Source organism: Hippocampus comes, unplaced genomic scaffold (genome assembly GCF_001891065.2).
Source record: "Hippocampus comes isolate QL1 unplaced genomic scaffold, H_comes_QL1_v1.1 scaffold17, whole genome shotgun sequence".
Taxonomy (NCBI): Eukaryota; Metazoa; Chordata; class Actinopteri; order Syngnathiformes; family Syngnathidae; genus Hippocampus; species Hippocampus comes.
This window is the reverse complement of record NW_017805002.1, coordinates 41356-62233: the sequence shown is the minus strand read 5'-3', so window position 1 is coordinate 62233 and position 20878 is coordinate 41356. Positions and strand designations below refer to the sequence as shown.

General features: G+C 44.0%; 2 protein-coding genes and 1 long non-coding RNA gene across 3 annotated transcripts in view; 2 read left to right on the top strand and 1 right to left on the bottom strand.

Moving 5' to 3' along the window:
• Window positions 1-186: 186 nt before the first annotated feature.
• On the bottom strand, window positions 187-2305 carry bhlha15 (basic helix-loop-helix family, member a15). The gene is made up of 2 exons (XM_019857613.1): window positions 2131-2305; window positions 187-1301 (listed from the first exon to the last, which is right to left on the bottom strand). The coding sequence occupies exon 2, from the start codon at window positions 1260-1262 to the stop codon at window positions 696-698; it is 567 nt and encodes a 188-aa protein (XP_019713172.1). The 5' UTR covers window positions 1263-1301; window positions 2131-2305; the 3' UTR covers window positions 187-695.
• On the top strand, window positions 2227-8465 carry LOC109507884 (uncharacterized). Its single transcript, XR_002166554.1, has 3 exons — window positions 2227-2308; window positions 8026-8252; window positions 8360-8465. It is a non-coding gene; the product is annotated as an uncharacterized LOC109507884 (long non-coding RNA).
• A 514-nt stretch (window positions 8466-8979) lies between these two features.
• The window catches only part of LOC109507860 (glutamate receptor ionotropic, NMDA 2C-like), a 29365-nt gene continuing 17466 nt past the window's right edge, over window positions 8980-20878 (top strand). Inside the window, exons 1-3 of the mRNA XM_019857589.1 lie at window positions 8980-9167; window positions 15031-15388; window positions 16009-16107. Coding sequence (XP_019713148.1) covers window positions 15047-15388; window positions 16009-16107 — 441 coding nt within the window. The 5' untranslated portion in view covers window positions 8980-9167; window positions 15031-15046. The remainder of the gene's footprint in view (window positions 9168-15030; window positions 15389-16008; window positions 16108-20878) is intronic.

Here is a 20878-nt window from a genome sequence, read left to right as displayed (position 1 = left end):
ATCCTATGTTTAAAATGTTCTCAATATTTTACACCCAATTAGACAAAAAAATACTTAACATATATTAAGGATGCATATACAGTACCCTTGATATAAATATAAGGAATTCATAAAAACGGTCTGTTGTTGTGATTCAGTATTTCGGGATCATGGTGCGTTCCACACATTTAGCGCATGATCAAATAGCAGTCAATAAATACAAGTGTTTATTGACATTACAAATAACCTAATGCTTAAAACAACATCTCTGCAGACAAGTCAGACGAGTCAGTTGGGGAACGGGAGCTCATCACCACCACAAGCAAATGAGCAAACACACTTCATTGAAATGCATGTGTTCTCGTTCTGACTGAAGGCGATGCTCATTTTTTTTTTCTTCTCCAACTAACAAAAAAGGCAGGAAGGTCACTCAATTACAAATGGAGAGTAAGAATTCCCGGCTTCCGAACTAAGAAGCTAAAAAGAGACAGGACAGTCCAAAGATCTCGCCAAGTTAAGTTCACCCTTCATTTTACGTGAAGAGCAGCTCACTTGCGCGTTCGAGCGCTGCAGTATATCAAGTCAACTGGGCTCCTCCAGAACATATCCTTCCTGACTGGATCCCTCAGCAGTGCACCTGCAGGAACTAGATTTGATTTGCCCCCCCACTGCCTCACAGTCCATGCTGATCAAAAGTCCACCAGCCTCTTGGTCTGCTAGCTGTGTTGGCTTAAACTGTGCATGTGGGTGAGATACTGGGTGAGACCCTCCTCGCCTTCCTCCTCCAGGTGTTTCTGGTAGCACTGGAGCAGTTTGGCAGCGCTGGCCTCCGACGGGACCTCGCCAGCGGGGAGGCAGGCCCCCGACATGTCCAGGATGATGGAAGTCAAGGCCTTGATATAGTTCTTTGCCAGCGTCAGCGTCTCAATCTTAGAGAGCTTTTTGTCCGTCTTCACATGCGGGATGGCCTCACGTAACGCTTGGAAGGCATTGTTGAGTTTGTGCATGCGCTGGCGTTCCCGCTCATTGCTTTCCAGGCGCCGGATGCTCCGCTCCTTCGTGGTGGAACTGCGGTGACGCCGCCGACGGGTTCCGCCACCTCCTTGCCGTTTGCCCTCCCTGCTCCTCAAGGAACCTCTCCAGGAGCAGCCGATTCTCACCGAGGCCTCCGAGTCTTCTTGCTCACTGGAGCCTGGTTCCGCTTCGGTGTCTGGTTCAAGTTCTGGCTCCGGATCAGACCAGGTTGGTCTGGATTGCTTCGCCGCTTTCCCCTTGGACTTCATCCTGCCGCTTTACCAGATTCTCCAAATAGGTCACAGTGTCTGTGGGCCCATGAAGACAAAGTGATGGATGAGATGTGATGGTGCAATCGAAGTCGACAAGATGAAGTCACTTTACAACAGAAAAAAAAAACTCAGGGAATGCCAAAAAAACCCAAAGTGATACCACAAGGTCCTTATGTATTTTCTGCCATCTAGTGGAACAAAACAGTTCTGCCTCTCGCTGTCAGGACTGGCATGAGATAAAGGGTTCAACAAAACATTTGACGATATAGTGTATCCCTAAAGGTGAAAGTACTTTTTTTTTCCGGAAAGAGCAACTGCTGAAAAAATATTTACCCAAGTAATACAAATAGGAAGACGCTTGGTTTATAGGTTCTTCCAATGGTAATGCTCGAAAGTCATTATTGAATTGTACAGTTTGGACCTTTTCCCTGGATCAATAAGGTACAGGTATGATCTCCTATAAAGATATATGCTTGTTTGTTTTCTGAGTCAGTCTCCAATTGAAACAGCCATGCATCCTGCTGTATCTAATCAGTCTGTTGCGGTGTGAAAACTCCACGATGCTGCCCTGCGAGCGTGCGCCTGCCTTACCCCCCTTTGCTCCCGAGATAATGTCAATTCCAAGGTTAGACTGCACAAACAGCAACTCCGACAGATGACCAATTCACCCACTCCTTTATTGATTTGGCTGTTCAATGTTGCGATAGAATTGCTCAGTCAAGTGAAATCTGTTTAAAACCCCATATTACTCAAATCTACAAAAACGCTCTTCCATAATCTCATCACGAGACCTTTAAGTTTGACCTCTTCCAAAAAAAAGTTCATTTTAATAGACACCGGTAAGGAAAAGCACTTAGTGCCTTACCTTGAATTGAACGTTTCCTTTCCCCGATGGTTGTTTACAGGAAAAGCTGGGCCTTGCAGTCAGCTGTTGGACGCACCATCTTACGTGGATGAGCAGATCGCGGAGAAAGTTGCGGTGCCATGAAGCGGAGACACCGCAGATGTCAGTGCCACATGTGAGGGACCCGGTGCAGAATGAGGTACACGTAGCGCTCCTCGGCCTATCAGTGTGCAGCTCACAGACAAAAGCTCCACCCCCAACCCTTCACACCCCCCCACCCCGCCCATCCCTCCCCTCCACATACGCACTCTGATGGGCCCTACAAACTCCTGCAGTCGCCTCATTGTAAAAGAAGGCTCTTTTGAGGCCTGCTGAATCCCCCCGCCCCCAATACTTCAGTCCATTAAGTATTTCTTCACACGTACAATTAATAACTGAAATTCAAGAATAACATTTGTGCACAAAACCGGCATATGCAAATCTATTCAGTGGCCCAGTGAGTCAATTCTTCCACAAGTGATTAGTGGCAAACATGACATAACCGAGCATACCCATCCAAGCTTGAGGTGATCAGTGAGTCGGGAATATCTTTTGCACTCTCCACTTCCTAATTCCTTTGAATCGAAATGCTCCAGCTGAAGCGTGCTTGTCATCACCACGAGCGTGAAGCCGCTGTGGGATGAGGTACATTAACGCCAACATCATTAGAGCCACGCCCTGTCTTTAAATGCAATCGATGTCATCAAACAGACTGGTTGATCTCGAGGCCAGGTGTTGAGACTCTCGTTCCACAAAAGGCCACTTGCATCATGACTTGAGCACTAAACAGATAGATCGAAGTCGTCTCGTAATCAATTCATTGTAACGAAAATAGTTTGTTCACAATGAGCATTGTAGGATATTTTCTTCTTCGTGGAGTATGCGACAAGACATTGGCACTCAAATCGCAAAAGAAAATATTTGCTCTCCCCGCATTTTTTTTTTTTTTTTTTTTTTACCCAAATATAAAGCAAAATGACAATCCACTGTGCAACTATGGTATAATCCTGCTAACGTAAACTAACAAATGGCAATCAAATTACCTCTTGCCTTTGCAGTTTTTGTGCTTGGCAGGGCTATTAATGTACAGGTGTGACGCTCCCAACTCTTTCAACAGCGTAGTTGCCCTGTCCTTGAGTAACTTGTTTGTGACCACGTGTGTGTGTGTGTGTGTGTGTGTGTGTGTGTGTGTGTGTGTGTGTGTGTGTGTGTGTGTGTGTGTGTGTGTGTGTGTCAGACTGGTCCTGCCAGGTTTCCCCTCCTCCCCAGGTACACTGTATCTAATCAACCCAAACTCGTTGATGCTGGCTCTGTGGAAACATTATCTTCTAGTTTGAGTTTGTTCAGTTTCAAACTTGGTTGGCCCGAAGGCTTTGCACTGTTTATTTAGTCACCACCGCCTTGATAAATTCAGAGCTGAATACACTTAAGTAAGTAGGCAAGCAGACATTGGCCTCTGCATTAAAAAAAAAAAAAAAAAACTCTGAAAGCAGCAAATTGACTACATTTTAGCGAAGCAAAATTTCGGCCAGTCTGGGGTCTGTGCGGCAGCTTGACTCCAAGGACAGAAGTTGGCTTTAAACAGCGGCTTTGGATGTTGTGTCCTACTGGAAAGGTACCAGCAGGTCTTACGCAAGCGACTGTGTAATCACTGCGCGGTGGGTGATCGTGTCATTCCCACTACTGAGAATTTTGAACACACCGTGATGTCACGGACAGCAGGTGCCTTGAATCCATTATAGTGCAGAGAGCAAAAGAGAAGCTCCTGACTCATCGTGAAAGAGCAAGGAGGAGGGGAGATGAATTAGGGGGGCGAAGATCTGGTCCGCTTGTCACTTTTTCCATCAGGCCAAGGCCACGGGTCTGAAAGGAAAACAAGTGTGGATGTCACGACGGGGCCATGGTGACAGAAAATGGAGGTGGCTTTGCAGCTGAAGGCAGACAGGTTGATAGAAAAAGCTGCATTTGACCCCTTGTGTATCGTAAAAATGAGGACCAACTAACTGGAGTATTTGTGCGTTCCTGTTATCTACCGACTCAAGGTCATGAGAGGTTTGGTGGCCTCAATCAAACACTCTGGCACAGAATCAGGTGTCCAGTTTGTGTGTGTGTGTGTGTCGGTGCAGGAAATTTTGTTGTGTTGAAATATTGTAAAAGCGGTTGCGAAGATCAGATGTCTTTATTCGACTGTGAACTGGCATGCATATGCAGTTTGGCGACAAAAATCGGTCAACAGCCTGCAGCGTCCAGGTTCAGTTGATCTCATGCTAACATTTAGAATGTGCCGCCCTCAACTCTTGACATCCTCACTTTATCGAATGATCATAATCATTTGGACGGTGGGCAAAGATAATAACATTTCCATCACCGTAACGTTCTCTTCCGTCAAAGTATTTCCATATTTAACAGGTTGCAGTTTTGTCAGAGTTTCAATACACAGTTCAAATAATCCAGACAAAGTGTTGACATTACCTCCAGCCTTCCTTGTTGGGTCGTTGGGACCAGAGGCATGTCTTTAACCTTACAAAGTACTTTATTATTTTTTTCTTGGGAGGGGGGTAAAGTGCTTGACAGTTCTTCCACATATCTGATATAATAAATATTCCAATGCCTTTCAACTTGTGCACGAAAATATATAGTATGTAAAGCACCGGTTCAAGTCCTGTCAGCCCTTTACATTTATGGAAGCAACTCTCACAGAAATGCAGCAGGAAACTGTGTGTATGTCGCCCCAGTGGTGGTCCGAGCTTGAATGCTTTGTCTCGATTTTGCATGTGGGTTTGGACCCGTGAAGCCCTTTGTAACAGTGTTTTAAAAAGCGACACAAGGAAAAGCTAATTTACTTATTTACACAAACACACACACACACACCAACACTTCTTGCTTCACAACAGGATGCTCTTATACTGATTTGTCAGCTTTTGTCCATTAGATGATACACAAACACATGCATTATGGGGTTACAGTTGTTCCTGAATAAATATCAGGGCCCCATCTATCTACGGAAACAAATACGCAATCGGAAACTTTCCCCACTGACAGGTAGCCAGGCAACCGCTGGATGAGTGACTCAGGAAAGGCAAGAGTGGAGCTGACTCACAGTGGCTGTGACGTAAAGGATGTCGAAGGACGCACACATGCACGCGCGTGCACCGGGTCATGAAACAACGTGCCAAGTTTTCAGGCGACTGAACACCAACGCTGGGTAACGAGCAGGGGTTGTCGCCCTTCAAAGCGCATTTCATCTCCTAATATGAGACAAATGGATCGCATCCGTGCTGTTAGTTTATTTACAGCTGCGAGCCCAAAGGAGAAAAATGAAAGGAAAACCAGCAGGAAACGGAGGATCGGTGTATTGTCGGCATTCGGGCGCATGACATGCAGTACCCTTTTTATCCAGCAGAGGGCACTGTTGGACGTGTTTTCAGTATTCCTGCTGGTCAACGGTGATGATGTACCCGTAGATTAGTAACAAGTGATTAATTAATTATCGCACTGGGTTTAGCTAACTTGTTTTTTCATTTAAAAAATGTGAACAAAGACAGAGGTGATGGCATTTTGTCCTGGAGGATCTGGTAGTGCCCCGTGTGAATTTAGAGCATGCTCAGTCAGGGGTGAACATACACCCAGGTTTTAAACTGAACCAGCAAATTAGTGTAGGCGTGAATCAGGTTTCTTCCAACTCAGACGACTGTCAAAAGTTAGACCGTTTTCATCCTCTCTGGACCTTGAAACATTAATCCATGTTTTTTTTTTTTTTTTATCACACGGTTGTAATGCCGTCCAGATTTTTAACTGATACCCATAAATGAGAGCAAATCACTCTAGTTCTGGCTGCCTGTTTGTTTCTGCGTCCATTTTAAAAATCTTTTCTTGGTTTTTAAACCATGACATGGCCTTGTACCTCCCTCCGTTACAGACATGCTCCACTCTTCCACTCCATCTCGTTTTCCCCAGTCAACAAACCCAATGCTTTTAGTCGTCCCGAAGGCCCGCCACAAGCTCAGAGGTTGTCGCGCCTTCTCAGTTGCCGCTTCAAAACTGTGGTTTGAATTTCCGCAATGCATCAGACAGACCCTCATTGATTATTTGTGAAACGCATTTAAAACACAAATTTGTTTCTTGGTTTTCAACCTAGCATAGATCGATTTTTTTAATTGTCCTGTCTGTCCTTGTGTATTTTATTTTCCCACAAATATCTGTGGAAAACAACAACAAAGGTTGGATCATTTAGGCAAAGATCCAGCAGATGGCCTAATTGTTCCTTTTTCCAGTATGATTAGCCCCTTATGCAGTGGTAATGATGTAGCCCTGAAAATAATAATCATTCTCTGCCTAGCAACAACTGATCATCTTAGCTCACATAATTTCTGTTTTTAAAAACATACCAAACAAACAATTAAGTTTGCACTCATGTCACAGTGCAGGAAGGAAAAAAAAAAGAATGCGAACGTTTGAGTTTAATGAATGGCTGAGCCAACTTTGACAGCAACAACCTCAACAAAATGTTTCCTGTAGGTACAAATCAGACCTGCACAGCGGTCAAGAGCAATTCTGTTTCATTTCAGCAACATTCTTGGGATGTTTGGTGTGAATCGCTCACTCGGGATCGTGCAACGGCTTCTAAATTGGGTTGAGGTCAGGACTGTAGTTGGTTTTCACTCTTGGTCATTTGTATCCATATTCCACCCTGCGCTCTGAGTGTTTATGTGTGTCAATTCGATACGATCGTGCAACGGCTTCTAAATTGGGTTGAGGTCAGGACTGTAGTTGGTAATTTGTATCCATATTCCACCCTGCGCTCTGAGTGGTTATGTGTGTCAATTCGATACATAAAAAGATAAACCCCAATGGTCCTTTTTTTTTTCATTGCAATGTTATTTGCTAGCATTAGTTTGGTCACGCCAGAGTTCAAATTCACACATACACACACGGTGCCACTTTTACTGACCCTCCCTTAAACTTACAAAGTGAAAAATGTGCCTATGCATGACTTTAATGACTTTTAAGATTAGCTCGCTGTCTTTTAGCTAGTGGCTAACTCTTCGCCCTAGACAGGGATGGATGCCATTTGGGAAGGCAGAGTAGTTGTTTTTAGCTTGGAGCATTTGTGAAGTTGCTGATGATAGTGCTGACATCAACTCCTCCTTTGCCACCCCTTTGAATGAATAAATTCGAACCGAAATAGGAGTCCAAAATGTGTTGTGAGGCATCACACCGCCACTGAAAACCGCAATAACAAATATTGTTGATTGAATGCCTCCTAATCACTTAAATGAGCACGTCTGCAAAAGTGGCCCCTGTCTGCATTCGGCACGCCTGAGTCACCCGATCACAAATGCTCTATTTTAACTGGCATGTGCGTATTTATAGCTAAAAAGGCCTGTCACCTGACCGCGCCGCGCGGCTTTCATCACCAGAAGCGACTCTTTAAAAACCATCACAAACGCCCGTCGGATGGCATGAGCGTGACAGGCGCGGCTAACGTAAAAATGACAAACGTGTTTGTAACTGTGAAGACGCACTGAGTGTCTTCGCTATCGTGATTTTTGTTTTTTTTTTTCCATGCTTTTCGATCTCAGGTGATTGCCTTTCATCTCCAAACTGAGATGTTTGCGCGTTAGAAACACAAAGTACATGTCTCCAGCTGTCATAAAAAAACATTCTTATTGGATTCAAACAAAGGAGTCCAGAATGTATGACTTCATATTGGGATTGAAGCTCAGCAGTATTGGGTTTTAAATGCTTGGAGGCAAAGGGCATGCATTAATGATGAAGCTGGCATATTATTTAACTATGCTCAAAACTATTGTGTGTGTGTGTCAAATAATATAATACATTTCTTGCAGTTTTTTTTCCCTCCCATCAGAAGAGCAGATTGACTTCATGGAAACGCAAGACTGATAAACAATTGTCGCCCGGAGGGATCGAGGGGTGTTCGACGAGGGCAGTGGCCGCATTCCTATTCATGGCATCGGTTTCAGACCTGTTGATGGTGCAGGAAACGAAGGTAACTGAGTCGGGGGTGGTGGTGGTGGGGGGCAACATGGGACAGGTGGCCCTGATGAGAAGAGGTGAATAATGACGAGGAAATGCTGAGCGGAGTGAGTATAGTGGCTGGGGGAGAGGAGGAGGAGGAGGAGGTGGAGGAGGAGGAGGAGGAGCGAGCGGGCTAAATCCTCACACGATTATTATCCCGACTCACATGCAGCCCCCTCCTGTGACGGAGCGCACGGAGACGAGATGAAAAGGTGAAACGAGCGGGATTACGGCACCACCCAACTCTCCAACCCTCCCAAAAAGAAAAGAAAAGAAAAAAAAGAGAAGAAATCAACAGGGTGAGGACCTGCAAGTGCCTCGCACTTTTCCCGCTGACATCTGGACCAGCTTTGCCTTCGTATGGTTGCCAACTCTCGTCCTGTTTTTATCTGGTCTTCAGGAAGCTCGTCATCCTCTTCGTCCCTGCGGAATACAAGATGGAGAACTTTTTCCTCGACCCAAACCCCACGGAGGTCAGACCGAGCTCTTTTCCCGCTGACATCTGGACCAGCTTTGCCTTCGTATGGTTGCCAACTCTCGTCCTGTTTTTATCTGGTCTTCAGGAAGCTCGTCATCCTCTTTGTCCCTGCGGAATACAAGATGGAGAACTTTTTCCTAGACCCAAACCCCACGGAGGTCAGTCCGAGCCGGGAAAGGGGGATGCGGAACGGGAGAGCCGATATGGGAAGGCAACGAAGTTGTTAACCCGGAGTCTTCCACTTGAGATCCTCGCTCCTAATCTATATCCTGCCGTGCATTTCCTCATCCTGGGATACACACACACACACACACGCACACACACACACACACACTGATGTCCTGTATGCACGCTGCAGAAGATGCACATAGCAAGTGACCGCACTCGCTTGCAAGGACGTTAAAGTTAGGAACCGCGAGGTCCACATCAGATCATCTGCGAAGGGATCGACGTCGAGGATGGAGTGTCGGGAGTTATTGCTGGATGGCCATGTGAACCCCAGGTGAGTGCTGCACACACACACACACACACACCAACCTTTACTTGGCCAAGACGCATTTTCACTTGAATATAATCTCCCGGCACACCAACATGATGAAAAAAAAAAAAATGGATACACGCATGAATGATGTCCCTTCTGTCATCTAGCGGAAAAGCATTTCATTGTTCTGCCTGTCACTGTACGTCGATACCTTACTTGGAACATATCAAAATATTTTTGACCAATTTAGTGAAAATGGGCACAGTTAGCAGCACAGTGGTTGTAATTACTGCTGTCGGTACTTAATCCGTCACAAACCAGCTGAAGTAGAATACACGCCCAATTAGAACCCCCCCTCCCACCCCCACTTCCCTTCAACATGATTACTAATGAATGAAACACTTACACTGTTTCATGCAGATATCAGTCGTCCCGCTCAATTCATTGAATTGTCCCAACCAGCCGTCATTTTTCTCCATTACGATCCACTCACTCAGTACGTACAACTAGAAGTTTAAGAACATTAGACGAAAGATGCACTCTCATCCACTCCGCATAGATGGTGGCTTAAAAAAAAAAAGTACTTAAAGATGCTTTCTGACACATCGGTATATTATTTGGTCACATGTACCTAATTGTACTTAACATGCTTTAAAAAGAATCCGAGTGCAAACTCCTTCCAGGCAGGGAATGAATATATCCCCATAAGATTTATGCGTCTAAGTATGACAGCAGGACTTTTACTGTCAATTTTTGTCTGAGTGTCAGAAAGCCAATTGTCCCCTCAAAGTCACTCATCTTGCGCATTCGCCAACGATTTCCTGTAAAGCTGTCAAAATCGTCACGAGCGGCGCCCCCCCCCCCAAACCCCCACGCAGAGAGGGGTGAGGCTCGGCTGTAGCGCGGCAGCCGCTTAAATGCTAATTGTGATGAATGCGCGTGGCAGGAGACGTCTCTCCGTAATAAGCTCAGGAGTTTGGCGGTGACACGCTCGCATATTAAAATGTTGAGACAATTTTTACGCAAAAGAGATATTAGCCGCGATTGCTAACGAGTATGGCGCTACGATCTATTTGTCTATGTGTTAATTTTTTTTTCTATTTCTAACTAAACAAACAACAAAAAAAAACTTATGTTGTAGGGAGAAGGCGAAAATAAATTGTCAAGACATAAACTAGTAGTTACTGGACATATTGTAGTATTTTTGTGTTTGGTGTGTGCCTTTAAGGGGCGTGGCCTAATTAGTGATGTCAGAAATTGGAGTCAGGTTGGCCCATCATGGCGTTTTGACCAACTGCTGCTCATTGTGTGTGTTTTCATTTTGTAAATTTGGTGTATGACACTATCCCGTTCAATAATGGGGCACCTTGCCCATCTGCAGCAAAATTACAAGACCCGAGTCGGGCCATTCCTTCCCCCACTTTTATAGGTAAAGGTACAGCTTTTACGCCACATGTTGATAAATCTTCGGTGACGATGACGATAGCGATGGTGGCGCTCATTCCGTCAAGTAGATCCTCTCCGCTCATTTTCTCTGCCTACCCTCCGGGGACTCAGCATGAGGACTCCATCACATCGCAGCTTAGCGCGTAAACGACTTGACTGCTGTGTAGTGAGGCGGCATGCAGTGCATGTGTGTGTGTGTGTCCCTCGTGAGGCGCTTACTAAACACGTCTGCTGGCATTTCCCTCCAACAGGTTGTCACGGCGGAAGAACAGAGGCTGGAAAGGCCACGTAGACCTCGTGGAGCTGGATTGCTAGAATTCAATATTTTGTGTCGGGTTATCAAAGTTCGCCGCCATGCTCCGCCAAAATTCCTCAAATGGACACAATCACAATCTCAAGTTATGGCTGAAATCGTTTAGTTCCTAGAAGGCTTGACGTTGTGACAACTTGTAACTCAAGTTTAAATATAGAAAAACAAGCCCAGTCCTGTGTGACCAAATAAAGGCCCAGAGCAACCAAACAACATCAAGGAAACAGAAAGCCAAACTCTGTCACAGTCGCAACACTACCAGGCCATCTTTTACTAATAAACCTTAACACTGTGTCATCTTTACGTTTGATTCTAATCGCAACATTTTGCGACAAAAGGCCGTCCGATGTGCTTTGTCTACATCAGATTAAACACGCACAATGAAACCCCGTTCTGTGTTGCACTCCCGCTTATCCATAGAGCACACAAACACGCACACACACGCAGCAGTAATCTGCATCATCTAGCAGAGATTAAACTGTTAAAGGAACGCTCGACACGCTCGCCAACTTTGTGCTCGCCTTCCTCCAGTCGGCATTTATTTACTTGTAGTGGCAAATACTGAAGGCTGTCTTCTAATTCGGAGGAGAGAGTGTACCGGGCAGATAACTGGAATGCAGCGTACAAGGTATTATGTGCGTACATAGAAAAAGGCTAATGTAGCATTACAAATATTTCCACATTGAAATGAATCAAAATGCTATTAATCCAATCCAATCCTCCACCAAAATCCCAAAACAATTTTTTTTTTGTGTGTGTGCCTATTTTGCTTCAATTCAATGGCCATTGTGCCGCTCCTTCCATTGCGTGCGCCTTTGCCAGTATAGTATCGACATACATAGAGATGGTTACAATGCCCCAGCAAGCTGCAGTCAATAATAGTCAATTGTTCTATGCAGAGGATCAAGAATACATGACTGTTTTTATGGTTACAGTTCAGTGTTGCTCCACTGCTTTAGTCCACCGTGTAACTTCAATAATAATCAAGTCATCTCAAATTTACCTGCTCATTGTCAAATAATAATCACAATAATTCTTGTGAGCCAGTTCAATGAAATTGGGTCATTTTACACACCAATGTTCCACGGCACAGTGTTTGTAAATAACAGATATGATCACATGTAGCGAAATCCAAATGATATAGAGTGCCAAACAAAACCAAAGGCTCTTTCTCCTTCCATCTTTCCCCACGCGTGAGCCCTCCGAGCTGATCTCGCCGCTAATAACCGCCGCTTTGTTTTTTTGCGCCGTGCACCTCAAAGCCCGCGAGCATCAAAACCTTATTAAGATGAATGATTGATAGCCCGCCAACAGTAGCGAGGCCGCGCTTAACCCGCTCGGCTGTTGCTTTGAATCAAAGCGAGGATGTGTTGTTAATTATCCCAGAGGTCTCTGATGGCCGCGGACGTTGCCGACACTTCGGTGGCCTGTCAAGGTAGTCGACGGCAAGTCTTTATAGGTTATGAGAGGGCCCACCTGCACCATATGAAAGAGCCGCGCTATATCAAAGCTATTGATTCGTCAAGGAAAGATCTTCAAACGACTTTTGTTTAAAGAGCATGCAAATGTTGAGGGTGTCATGTGACCAATGGCCTCCATTCGTACTTCCAACCATTTTCTCTATTGCACTTGATGGAGCCTATCTCAAGCTGCCGCTGCAGGAAGACCAGAGCCGCGATTTGAATGCTGACCGCGAACACATTTTTTGTCAAGTTTTCAAATTGCGGTACCAAGGTTGGTGGTAGGCGAACTAAAGGGTGGAGCTAAATAGTGCAGTGTGTCGCTTAGTGGATGGAAAAGGGTCACATCCTTAACGGCATCTTCTTCAATGTACGCCTGTATAACAAGCAAGGTGAAAATGGAACAGTAATGACCTTAAAACATCTCGCCTGCGGCTTATTGGGGTTAATTTGTCCCGCTCGTCATGCTTTCCCCGGGAGTCCTTTCCTGTCAGCTTGGTCGGAATCGTTAGCATTCATGAGAAAAGCATCACTCACTTGGCCCGTCGACGACTTAGCCCCACTGCTGACCTCTTGAATATTTAATGAGCTCCCCCGTCCCGCATTGCGCGCGTCAGGTCAAAGGTCTGGGAGAAAGCGTCTCTGGATTGTAAACGCGCTCACACATGTATGTAATCAACGATGTCACATTTGGATGTTTTTGACAGTTGACTTGTGTGGTAGCGTCGCAGTAGGTTGGCGACGCAACGTGATGAACTCAAACGGATGGGGACGTGCATCAGAAAGAGGACATGATACACTTGTGTATCGAGATTGAAAGCAATTTTTGTCAATCAAACCCATTTTGGCCAGTGGGGATGCCCATGAACCTGTTCAAGGCAGTATTTTTATTTTTTTTAAATCCAATTTCAAATTTTGCTGGATTTTTGACCCCCTTTGCTTACAGGTAAATCAAATGACATTATTCAAAGTACGTCTTGTTCTGTGTTAATTCCCTTGTAGGATTTATTTGATTTCTCCTGATATTATTTTTCCAGCAAGCATTTTCCCTGAGCATTAAGTTGCATAATCATCAACAGAAATCAAATGTTTTTTGTCTTTATAGATAATATGGCCGCAAGTAAAAAAAAAAAAAAACCCTCTTGTCAAAATGTGTATGCGAGCATGATCCTGAATAAATGAACAATTTAACATCATTACATGTGTCAAGCTACGTGGCTCAGCTGGTCTGTTGTCACTGCAGCATCTGAATTCAGCATCAAAAGCACAATTCAGCAGATGCTTTGGAGTGTGATAAAGCTTAACCTGGACTGATTTTCCGTGTGTTGAGCATCCCTAATCTGAAGCATTTGAACACCCCGAAGTCTGACTTTTGTGTGCAGTTACTACAGTAAGCAGTATTACTTGTAAGTGGGGGTGTGCTTTAAAGTACATAAAATACTTTAAAAAATACTTTAAAAAAATCATCCTGACAAATAAACTCAAATTAATGATCCAGCCCTAAAACAAGCTCTGACCTTGTGGAGCTTTGTTTAAAAAAAAAAAAAAAAAAAAAAAAATTAATGGCAGGTCATCAAATTCAAGGCACGGAACTCTGAATTCAAGCATGCTTTTTACAACCTAAAAAAACAAAAAAACAAAAAAGTACAAATTGATCAAATAAATATCTGAGAATGATGAACTGCAACTTGGTGGGAAAGCTTGTATTTGGCCAATGGTACATGTCACGCGGCCCCCAGCAAATCCCGCCAATCGAGGATGACAACCCGCCGCTCCACTCGTCTGTCATCCGTGTAGCCGTGTGGCGATGGGACGATGATTATCATCATGACACCGGGGGGCAGGATTATGGCGGATTACATGTGCCACACAATGACAGACACACATTCGCATTTGCAGCGTGTGAACAAATATGTTGTCACGTAAATAGATTTGACAGGTATCGGCACTTCACGAGAGTGTTTATGTTTCTGACAACTTTAGTTTGTTTTTTTTTACACTGGATATCTGAAAACATCCCGCCCCTTACTTTGACAAAATAGCATCATGACAAGGTTAAAAAAACAAAGCAAAACAAAACAACAAACACCACAAATAAAGATTGAGTCGGCAAAGATCTGGGAACTTATTTAAATGTTTGAGCCAATGCAAGATAGCTTTTCATGATTATTTTGCCAAGTTATCAAAATGGAGATTATATAGAACTGCCAGTCACATTTTATCATTTTGCCTTTGTACTTAAGGATATTTCAGTCCGTACTTTTACTCAAGGAGTTGAATTGGGACTTGTACTTTTACCAGTCTTTTCCTAGACAAGTATCTTTGGTTCTTAAGTACAGTATGAGTACTTTTTCCCCCTCTGGTGTTCCACAAAACTCTCAAACCGGGGATAAAATGATGATACAGAAGGGCAAAGGTGTGAAATGAGGTTATAATGGTGTTCCACAGGGTTCAATTCTGTGTCCCCTGCTCTTTTGATTGTTGCCCTTGAGTTCCATCTTCATAAAGCATGGTCACTTATTATTTTAACTTTCTGTTTTCATATTTTGTTTTTTTTTGTTTGTTTGTTTTTTTAACTAATACACAGCTCTATGTATGCAGCTCTAGTTGTTTTTAAAGTGCTTTGTAAAGGAAGTTGAATTGAGATTCTTCTCCTCTGTCTTCACAGGAAGTAGGATGCCAATATGGCCTCTCCAAGGGGAAACACTACACCTTCTCCCTGGCCCCCGCTGTTCTTCATCCTCCTCATTGCATCTCCGAGAAGCCTGCATGCCAGGCCCCTTCTCCTGCACTCGTCCATCAACGTGGCGGTGGTGTTCAGCGGCTCCAGCTATCAGAGCGAGGTGCGAGGCCGGCTGAGCGGCGAGAACTTTGTGGACCTACCCGTGGTGGTGAGCCCTGTGACGGTGCTGGTCAATGACACCAATCCGCGCGACCTGCTCACCCGCCTTTGTGACACCATGGCGACGGAGAAGCTGCATGGTGTGGTGTTTGAGGACGATGTCGGATCGGGTGCCAGCACACAGGTGAGTGGTCATGGAGCAATGATAGAAGTCAAACGTTGGCACCATGCTTTGCCCGCACGCAATGATAACTCACATGGTTTGCAATTTAGCCTCACCTCTCAGTCGATTCAACTTAGGTTGTTTGTTTTTTGTTTGTTTTTGAAGACTCTGCAGAAATAGCTTGCAACTAAAATGGCGGACCGTCCTTTTTTTCTGGGTTTCGAATTTCAGGTTCAGTGAAAAACATTATTCATCACCATTCTATTTATCCATTATGATGTCCTGAACGTACAAAAATGTTTAAATGCAGAGAAACCCAGCAAGCTGTCTCATATTTTGGTATATGAGGTTATTTCGACCAGAGCTCTCTGAAATTGAAAGAGTCTGCATTAAAGTACAGCGCCCTTTTTGATGTTAAATGTTGTGAAATAAAAACCTCCTTACTGTTTTACTGAAAAGCGAAACCGTCCCCATTCGATGCATTTTACTGGCATGCCGTAACTCTTATTTGTCATCAATCAGCCGATGAAAGCCATTTTTATAGAGCGCTGTGAAGGACGGTGGCATTGAGGGAATTGATCCACAGTCGAGATTCATTGACACAATTTAAAACTTTTTTGGTGGGGGATGGGGGTCGGCAGGTGACCGAGGTGGCGCAAATCCTGGACTTCCTGTCAACTCAGACGGCTCTGCCCATTGTGGGCATCAGTGGCGGCTCGGCGGTGGTCATCCCATACAAGGTAGGCGAGCACTCTTGAGCTGCTTTGACGTGAATTGGGACATTTGGGTTTTTATTTATTTTTCAGTTTGCCCTTTCAGTTTTGATATTTTTCTCTCCCGAAATGATGTGTTGTATCATATCCAAGTCATTGAAGGGGTTAAAATCTCCCAAGTGTCACAATCAAACAAGATCCAGCAATTCCCCCCCCCTTGAAATTCGAATGTTAATGAAGCCGTGCCGTGGTTTAAGGCGCCCCTGCAGTCAGATGCTTGCATGCCAACAGTTTGATGACAGCCTTTGACCTGATTCAGCTCCTCTTATCTGCGATGCTTGAAGAAGAACGAGGAGGAGAAGGACGAGGTGCTGATAGGGGGGAAAAACAATGATGAAGGGCCGACTATTAGTCATCTGCGAGCAGGAGATCGTTTTAAGGCGGATGAAGGCAAGAGACCTGACATAACGTTCGTCTTTTATTGTTCTTGCTCGGCTTTTAGGGGGAAGCAAGTCTTCATCTCCTCACACATTTCATTTCATTTGTGTAAGCGCCGTCATCAACACCTTGTATTTTTAGCGTGCTCTCTCACATGTAGACATGCACAAACACACTCAAGACACACACACACACGAATAGCATACAGTTGTGAGTCGGGTGCCTTGTCCATCAGCACTCTTTTAGGGTTTAAAACTAGGGTCCGGGTTTCCGATTAGGATTTAAAACCCGAGTTTAGTGTTTCAGACAGTATGACCTCTAATGTAGGATATTTAAATGGTATTTAATGGTGCACGTACCTCCGAGCTTCCCCAACGCAATTCCTCCCTTGCCCGCATGGAAAATGCCTCTCATGTGTTGAATTCAATTATGGACGCGTCTGCTCGCCCCCGAGCTGCAGGACCCCATTAAAAGCCTTAATGAGACCCTTCAGGAGGCTTTGGCTCCCCCGCAGCTCCTATTCGTCACCCCAAAACTCCCAAAACGCACGCCCCTTATATGCATTTACCATTCCCGCTTTGGAACATGCATTCAGTATTAAAATGTCTTTTTTTAATAGCAATGAATGGAAATAGAGGCTGTCAGACACAATAGTGCAGGTGGAAGGGCTGATTCTCCTCACCCTCAATGGCGGTTGATTATCAATACCCACGATGACGACGGTCTTTAATGGAGTCGGAAAAAGAAGCGGCATCTTCACCCCAGCCCTCCAACCGCCGCCCACCCGCCCCCGACCGGGTCGCCTAACAACAAAGACGGAAAGCGGAGGAGGAAGTCTTACGAGTCCTTTGTGCGCGCCCGTAACGCGCGTGTGTATGGACTGCATCCAGATGCGGCATGCGTCATTCCCATTACAAATGCTTCAACCCTCACCAGACACTTGATTAGGTACGCCTGAGCAATTTAATAAGGTCCACATCAAGAGCTGTCTCAAAAAGTTTGCTGAAATGAACGAGAAACCGACATTAAGTGCAAAAACTCGTTTTAAAATTGGATGTCTCTCATAACTAGACCCACAAAAAATATCCTCAAGAAGCCATGCTATAGCAAACAAGCCGAGGCAAGGTGACACATTCTAGGCCACATGTGGCCACATGCAGTCTCGCCCCTTCTGTCAAATTATCGAGTTGAAGTCTTCTAGGCGGGTGGGTATTAATTAATGAAGTTTCATTCCTGGAGAACCCCCCCCTCAATAAAACACTTTCACGGCTGGAATACCACTGGGCTTCGGGGTTGGCCTCGTTTTCGGAAGAGGCCAGAAGTGAGCGATTCGAAAAACAAACGGAGAAAGCAGGTCAAACTGTCCCTCTAAAAATACATGAATAAATCCTTAAAAAAGCAAACGGTGGTGTGATCCGGTGAGACCTATTGCGTCACCTCTGGTCCAAGAACGCCGCAAACTGCTAATCTCTTCCTGGCGTCCTCAAATTGAAACAAATGCTCCAAAACACAAGCACTGCTGGCCTCGAACATCAATCACGTGCGTGCATAAAAGCCACTTTTGCTTTGATGCATGCACGTCCCAGCGCGTCAAGCCATCAGTCTGCTTTATTTCTGACTTAATCATCATTTACGACCGACCGCCTTTACTCAGCGTGATGTTTGTATACAACCAATTTTTTTTTTTTTGTGCTTATTTTACTTGAACGACTCTATCCAGACTGCACATTTGCACCGCCGCCAAAGGCCGTGGTTGGCCTGTCATGTTTATTCCGCGCTCCCGCGGGACTGCTAATTACGTCTTTGTGACCGCGCCAAGGTGTTGGCGACAGAACGTGGAGCACAAGGTGCAATGTTTCTATTCTGCTGTTTGGTTTGCGTTTCCCCCCGGTTTCCTTGGTGGGTGTTTGTGGCGCAATCACCTGTGCTCCACCTGCTGTAAATGATAAGATGGGATTTCAGTGCGGCCAAAGCTCTATTGCAGATATAGCCTTCATTTTTTTTTCTTCATTTAAATTTAGCAGAATTGTTAGCACTTTTCTGTGGTGTGCCAAATTTACCAGACATTTATTTTCAATTTATGGGGACTTTCACGTCATTTTGTTTCTCACGTCTACTGTGCGCCCTTGGTTCCATCGTTCATCAATTCAGTTTGATTGCGCTGTTTTAGTCTGCTTCGGGGGTCCAATATTTCTTTGTGACCCCACTAGAATGCCGGCAAATCGGGTTTGGGTGAGGGTTAGGGTTAGAATGAGGGTGAAGATGACCTCCTATTTGGAGGGTAATGATGCTTCTTGAAGTGGTGCATCTTGTCACTATCAAGTACCGACTCCCTGTTGTGTGTGTGTCCCCCCCTTGCTTCAGTGACAGACGGACACACTTCTGCGCTATTTTTAAGGCCCCGCTCCGTGTCGCGGCGGCACCGCAGCCTCCCGGGGCGAAACCCGGGCAACCCCAGACTGAGATTAAATTGAATGACGGCGAGTCTGGCTGTGATACTCTTTCGCTATTCCTCAGGCTCGCAGCTCTCGAGGGTGGGGTGTGTTTGGAGGAGGGGTGGGGGAGAGGGGGTGACAGCTCTTCGCCCTCGGAGACGAGCCCCGGAGAGTCAGCTCCCAAAAGGCACTTTGACAGTTTAACACTTACACGTTCCCGCCCTCACTACTTTTTATCGGCGAACATGTGTGACAAGACATCTTGTTGATGTAGGGTCTGTAGTGCTGCTGTTAAAATAGATATATTATTACTCCATTCTGGTACCTTCTTGCAGCAACGATCAAATCAGATTTTTTTTTTTTAATGCATTAAAAGCGATCTTTGTTGCACCTGCTTACATCACTGGTTCTTTCAGATCTCCCAAATATTACAAATCACATCGGAATGCCTTGCCTAAAATGTCAAACGAAGTTTTAAAGCAAGACATTCATATTTTGGTCCATGAGCAATTTTTTTTTTTTTTAAAATAAGCACATTGCATTCCTTGGATCATGCAAAGGTTTGCCTGTGGACAACTCCTGGAAATGTATCTTAACAGACTGTTACATGCGATTCCATGACAATCTTTTTATTACTAGACTCGTTGAAGCAGTATTTGTGTTTTGGAGGGATTCTACGGACTATTTGGACAGCCGCATAGCTTTTCAAACGAACGTCATCTCTATGCATCTTCCCCTAAGCGTGTCTCTTTATTGGATTTTTAAACAGCCAAAGAATGAATCATTAACTCAACCAGTCACTCAATCTATGTTTCTGGGCTTTCATTTTTTTTTTTCTTCAGTCTGATTTTTTGATGCTGAATTTATATAATAACATGTACCTCATTATGTACAGTCGAGGTAGTACTTTGGATGACACAAGAAGAAAATCAGTGTGTATGCCGCTTCTAAAGATCAGGTCCCATCTTGTATGAGTATATATGCTAATGTATGCTAAAACACACGCACACAAACACACACACACACACACGCATATACACACACACATGCACAAAAGATATGCTAACGAATGCTAACACACATGCAACGTCGTGACAGAAAAGGGAACAGCGAGTTCACACACTTGAGAGCAAACACAAAAACTTAATGAGCATACATAAAATGTCAAATGTCATTGTGTTCAGTCAGATTTCCTCCAAAAAGCAACGACCAATACTGTAAAGCCCTTTTATTTATTTATTTTTGTTCAATTTAAAGGGTCATGTTTGTGTTTAAACATTTAAAATATAGTGAAGAGGAAAGAAAATGCTTTTAATAATACAAAAAATATTTATAAATATTAGTCCTTTATTTTTTTATCCTTTTCCCAAGAGCCTACAAATATTATTTTTTTACCTTAATTCGGAAATGTCTCATTTTTATTAAATAAAATAAAATGGAAACATTGATATAAATAGAACATGAGTTGATAGTATCATTTTGTTTCTTAAATTGTATTTCAATAAAAAACGGTCAGACACAACAAACTTTTGCTTTTCATTTTTACTTAGTGGTATTCTAATATATCATTCATGAAAGTATTAATTTTTTTTAATTGTTCAAATTTTTCAATAATCATCATACAATAAAAGAATTTTTTTTGTATCATTTTTTTACCATAATCTTTTTATGTTGTTTGTCTTCCCAAATATTACTTTGCCCCAAAAAGGGCTCCTATTACATTTTAAATAAATATGGCAGTAGCGTCACATCGCCACCATGTTAGTAAAATTTGTTGCATCCACTGAAATAATAAATATGATATTATGATATACAGTAGTAGTAACATTGCGCCAGACAAATGTTTACATCTTTCGAAACCGATAAAGTCAGCACATCAGGGCCAGTAAACTTGAAGAATCTGCTGCTTTTAATTGTTTGAACAG

Bases quoted from the DNA above. Each gene is read 5' to 3' on its own strand.
- bhlha15 (XM_019857613.1), bottom strand. From the start codon at position 1,262: ATGAAGTCCAAGGGGAAAGCGGCGAAGCAATCCAGACCAACCTGGTCT.